This window comes from Colias philodice, chromosome 22 (genome assembly GCF_061535455.1).
Source record: "Colias philodice isolate Cphi_HAF_F1 chromosome 22, ilColPhil1 Martin Lab GWU primary, whole genome shotgun sequence".
Lineage (NCBI taxonomy): Eukaryota > Metazoa > Arthropoda > Insecta > Lepidoptera > Pieridae > Colias > Colias philodice.
In genome coordinates this window covers 7,997,238-8,003,419 of record NC_143107.1, presented here as the reverse complement: position 1 = coordinate 8,003,419, position 6,182 = coordinate 7,997,238, and the positions used below count along the sequence as shown (strand labels likewise).

Below are 6,182 nucleotides of genomic sequence, written 5' to 3'. Positions count from 1 at the left end.
AATATTAGCTTTACTCAACAAAAAATATGTTTTTACTAAGTGTGTATGTAAAACGTCATAACCTATATTTTTTTGTATAATTTGGTTATAAATCATCTGTTTTTTGTTAAAACTACTCGTTGTAGTTAATCTGCGGTACAAATTCGCATTATTTCACATTATATGATGATATATTTAAATTAATATTATGAAAAATCCTGTTTTTTGTCACTCCTACTGTTCCTTACTTACATTTTACTTTAAATATAAATTTATTATCATAAGATCTTTCGTTACTGGCTACATTCTATTAAAAAGCTTGAAAAAATGTTAAAAATTAGATAAAATATAATAAGCTCAAACCTACATATATATTAAAATTCTTAAACCTTACTTGTATATTATAATATATTATTTACTCTGACTCATTTTTGTAGTGTATAAAAAATTTATACGACTTAAAAGCAAATATGTAGGTGTTTCAGTTTAACTTAAGTTATTGAAATGTTAGAAAAATACACTTTGCCTACAGAACTATCAAAATGTTATTTTATATGTTCAACAAATAACCATTTATATGCGAATGTGTCATTTTATAGAAAAAAATATTTGGTCATCGCCCATTTCTTTTTTTGTTTGTAAGATATTTTTTAATTATATAACAACCTAGTTATTTTTAATTGGCTATAGTATAATAGTTGTCATAAAGGTTTCCTTTTAAAATTAATATTGCAAATTGTTCTTTATTTTTAAGTTAATTACGAAAAGATAGGTAAATTCCTTATTTTTTAAGCATTAGAGTCGAAATTGCATTGTATTTGTAGTAAACTGCATTTATTTTTATTTCTCAACTTCTAATCAGTTATTTTGGTTTGTAGTTATGAAAATTAAATATATTTTGGTCTATTTAATAAGGAATTTAATTATCAATTCGTTATTAGATACCATTAAGGTAAGCATATAAAACTTAGTTTTGCTTCGACGAATAAATAATGTCATACCCAAAAACTGTTTGTTATTATCTCCTCTAAGATCTCAAATAAAACGACAAAGATTGAAATAATTGCATTTTTATTTTATTATGTTGGTTTTATGTGAAAAGTGTTTTAATATGAATAAAAATATGAATTTCATGTGTGCATTATTTGTTACCTTAAGTGAAATGACCAATTTTTAATTATTGTAGTTCGTAAGTGTTGGCAAATTTGGTCAATAGTTGTTAATATTTTACATTTTACACGTGCAATAAGACTGAATTTTTAATAAATGAATTTTAAACCTATTTATTGTTTTATTTACAAAATACCTTTCCTATGAAATACCTACACCAACTCAAATACCTATATAATAAAAATGAATCGTCAAATGTATTGGCAACACTTGTCAACGGTTTATTGTAATATTCCTTGAAGTACGGTTCTTATGTAGATAAAACGTAAACATGTAAGTACAATAGGCGGAGCCTGGGAAGACCGCTAGTAAAATATACAGTGGATTCGCATTTTTTTTATTACTTACACACATTTATCACAAAATGAAAGTTCTGATTGTAGGTAATACCTTGTACTATGAAACATGATGTTAAAAATGCATTGTTTTTAGGGTTCCGAACCACAAAAGGAAAAAAAGGAACCCTTATAGGATCACTTTGTTGTCCGTCAACACAGATTTTCTCAGGAACGCGTGGAGGTATCAATTTATACCGAATACTTATATCAACGGTCTCCTGATGCTGTAAAAAAATAAGCCAACACAATCAAAGGATACACTTGTAAATGCTGAAAATTTCCGCAAATTTCGACATTTGCAAGGAAAGCAAAACCTACAGGGTGCTTTCCATGAACACAGAGTCTTGATTTGGTACGAAGTAACGTCTTATAACACAGATATAGGAATAATTGCGAAACTTACAAGCATTTTACTCATGAACGCTTACTTGTATTAAATTGATATTCTTACCAAAACTCAAGTCTATAATATCTTTAAGCTGTAGGTAGGTAGATAATAAAATCAACTTATAAGCCAACGCAATCAAAAGATACAGCCGCTTATGCTGCAAATTATTTCAAATTCCCAAGGGAATCAAAACCTACATTGTACACCCCTCGGTGCGCGAGTTCGACTCGCACTTGGCCGGATTTTTTTTTACCATACATTATACCTACACATCGGCTTTTCCACTCGTTGCCTCGATTTGAAGGCATATTACCTACTTGAAACAAGTTTTCGTAATAGTTCCAAATACCATTTCTAAAGTCTAAACATCCCGGATCACGAACTTAAGACCATAGTCGATTAATATTAGTAATTACTACCATATTAATTTTTCTCCGCATAATAAAGGAAATTTTCATGGGCAAGTTACGCCGCTATCAAAAGTAATCTACCTATGCCACAATATTTTCCTCACAAAAATCATGTGAAATTAGAAATAAAGATAATAAAGCAAACACTCTTTCGCATAACTAGTTAATAGAGTGTTTGGTACCTAGGTACCTACTACTTATTACAAATATTATACAAAAAATGTATCTAAGGTTACTTATTAGTTATTACTGCTGTGTCGGACTTCGGAGCAGTGCGGACATCGAATGCAGTGCGGACGACGCACCAAAACCTTTTTTGTAGACCTATTATGTATAAATTATTATACATTATGATACCTATGTAGTATGTAGGTATACAATATTTAGCTTTCCTCCTGCTTATTCAAGGAAAACTGCGATAGAACCTATCCTATTTCCCATCTCAGCCTGGTCTGATTTCTAAAACCGTCTGTACCATTTCATTCAATTCGGTTCTGTAGTTTAGGCGTGAAGAAACATTTCAACAATTTCGGTTGCATTTTTACGAATACGCATACCCAAAGGCCAAAAGTGTACCTACTGTGTAATGTGCATTTGCAATTTGTTTCCATATACTGGTAGGTAATGAAGAACGATCCTACGGGGAAAACTTTAACAGAATCGAACCCGGATTATGAAAAATAAAACTTAATAATTTATATTTAGTTATCATTTCTGAAGGTCTCAATTAATGTTACTATGGAACATAATGTTATAATAATTGTGATAAAATTTTATGAGCATAGAGCAAGAAAAATAATACCTAAATACTAATAGTTATTAGTAGGTACCTAAAAAGAATTCAGTAGATGTACCAATACCATGTATACTTACTATTTACTATCTTTAGGTACTTTGAGCTTGTTAGGAAAATGTACCTTGGCCTTGCTATGTATCATATCCAAGTTTCATGAGTTCAAAAGTTTAAATATACATATAAACTAATATTATAAAGCTGAAGAGTTTGTTTGAACGCGCTAGTCTCAGGAACTACTGGTTCGATTTGAAAAATTATATCGGTGTTAGATAGCCCATTTATTGAGGAAGGCATTGGCTATATATCATTACGCTAAGACCAACAGCGGAGCGGAGCCACGCGGGTGAAACCGCGGAGCACAGCTAGTACCTACTAATATGTACAATCTTTTTTTTTCATAAGGATCGAACCCAATTTCATCGTTCTCAATGAATTAAGCACTGTAGAAACCATAGTTATGTCTTGTCCGATGTCCCCTTGAACGGGAAAATGCATTTTGCACATTTATTTTACTAGGTTTATTATTACTGGCAAGAATGTTATTGACATTCTATTCCAGAACAATAGTGCTTTCTTAAGTTTTCTTCGGGAATCGAACCCAGGACCTTTCAATATTAACACTAATAACTAAAAAGGTAATCAGGATAAGGAAGAATAAATAAAAATAAATGTATAAGGTACTTGATGTTTTATTTATAATATTTATGCTCACAATCTAAATACAGTGTATATTTTAACTAGATACATAATAAATTATACATCTGATAATATCTATGAAGATTAGCATTAGCACTCCACCCGTTGCATTTTATTTTATATCTCAATACAAAAACAAGTCAAACGCATTGAGTTACTACTATGTATTAGAGAGGACATCGTTACTACACTATTTGTAACACGAGTTAGAGCCAATCGTCTCAAACCAATTTTTTTGTTACATTGATTGGTTTTAATTAATAAGTTTATTCATATTTTTTTAATAAGATAAACAATATTGATTGATTTTAATTTTTAAGTAATGAGGCAGAATATCTACAAAGTGTATGACTCACACAGATTTTGTTCATGGTGTCCTCTCTATACGTAGTAATATTACCTCAATGTTCAAAAGTGAAGTTTTAAATTTACATTATTATGTTTACAATTATTTTGTATAAAAGCACAATATTAATTAACAAATTATTAACAATTCAGAGAATTTAACGTAAATAAAAGCACAAAGCGGAAAATAAAAATTGTAATGGCAACAGTATTGAATGCCCCGAAAAAATATATTTTAGTAAAAGCATGAATTTTACAAGTAAAAATACTTAATTAAATATATTACAATTTATTTACACACCATATTTACACTTAAATAAAAATAAAATACCCAAGGTAATGTTAAGATATACAGTTGATTATATTATTGAAATTCATATAACTAGTGGTAAACTTTTGATATAGAAAAGATTTCCTAACCTAACACAAAATGTTGAAAAATGTACAAATTATCACATGATATTTAAAACTGGCAAGTTTTTAAATTTAAGGCGACGCGCTAACGTTTTTAAAACAAATATTGCGAAAGAACATGGCCTTAAATAAAGAGATTTTATTTCAATCCGCCATTTTGAAAAACTATAAATTGATTTTCCGCTCACAAAATCCAGATTTTTTTAATTATAAATAAGGAATAAGGCAATATTACATACGAAGGGAGATTTGGAGTTTTTTTTTTCAATATCTTTATTAGGAAATTTCAATTTATTTTCTTATTTTTAAAGTGTGCTTTATGGCAGTAAGAAATATGACAATTATTGCTATAAATTTCATCTTAATATAAATCTTTGTACGGATTGCAATATTTTCTTTCTTATATTTATAGTATTACTGTTTTTATCTTTCTTTGAAGTTTGATGAGTGTTGCCAGATGCCATATTATCAAATCTTGCTTTGAACTAACAATGTTGCCAGTTAGCGGCTTCAACAAAATCTCGTATTGTCAAATCTCCCAATTATATATTTTTGTGTTCATTAAAATTACTGTCAAATTATATATTTATGACCGTAATTTTCTTCCAATTTTTGCCACCTTTTTCTTTTAAATCTCCGGACGAAGGTAAGTATGGTTTTTATATAATGTGGAATATTGTGAGTTTATTTGGTGAAATTGTGAGTTTACTTTTGGATGTTGTGAGTATATGATATATTTGTGAGTTTGTGGATAATATGAGTCTGTTTGTTATGAGTATATTTGTGGATATTGTGAGTGTGTTTATTGTAATTGAGCCGTGTTGTGAGTTTATAGTTATTGAAATATTCTTTGTTCATATTGTGCATGTGTATTTGTGAGTGTGATTGGTAATACTGTGAGTTTGATATTGTGAGCGTTTGTATTTATCTTGACTGCGTTTGCTGTAAGTTTTGGAATTTCCATATTGTAAGTTTTTGTTGATATTGTGTTTATTGTTAACGTGTTTGAAGATGTTTGGTATGTATAGCTGTGAGGGGTTGTATGTATGTGTGGAGTGAGGGGGATATTTTCAATATTTTCTTGATTTATTCGTATTTTTAGCCGTTTGCTATGCTTGTAGCGTGTTTGTATGTATGTATTTAAGCAAGTCTGCACTATGGGGAGGGGGGCAGGCTGTCATCGCTCTCGAGGTATGTGACGTAGTTGTCTTCAGCGTGCGGTCGGGGAGGGGGGAGGGGGGGGACGTCGTAGCCGTGCATCTGGGGAGAAATATTATTAATTTAATAAATTGTATTGTATAATTAAATTATAATTGACGTTTAAATATTCTAGTCTTTGTTATAGCTAGATGAAGTGGTAAACGTTCTGTAAACATACATTAATTAGTTCCACAAAATGATTTACAATCTTCTAAGTGATATTGAATTTGCAAATCTATTTTGGAAAAAAAATCGGTTAAGTTGTTTCAGAAAATGCTTTATACCTATTTATTTATGACGTATTGGGTCGTTTTTTTATAAAGACGGGTCACATTTTTTTGAAAGAGTTTGGTTAATATGTAGGTAAAATTTTAAAGTGCAAAATTTATTGTATTGATCTAACGACTGCGCTGATTCTATAATTCTATAAATTACATTTATAGATG

At 29.7% G+C, this 6,182-nt stretch overlaps 1 protein-coding gene across 2 annotated transcripts in view; it reads right to left on the bottom strand.

Annotated features, from left to right (window-relative positions):
• Window positions 1-3,752: 3,752 nt before the first annotated feature.
• tup (LIM1_Isl and LIM2_Isl domain-containing protein tup) overlaps window positions 3,753-6,182 on the bottom strand; it is a 66,800-nt gene continuing 64,370 nt past the window's right edge. For both annotated transcript variants that reach the window (XM_089709356.1, XM_089709357.1), the window contains exon 10: window positions 3,753-5,796. In XM_089709356.1, the coding sequence (XP_089565482.1) occupies window positions 5,692-5,796 (105 nt within the window). In that variant the 3' untranslated portion in view covers window positions 3,753-5,691. The remainder of the gene's footprint in view (window positions 5,797-6,182) is intronic.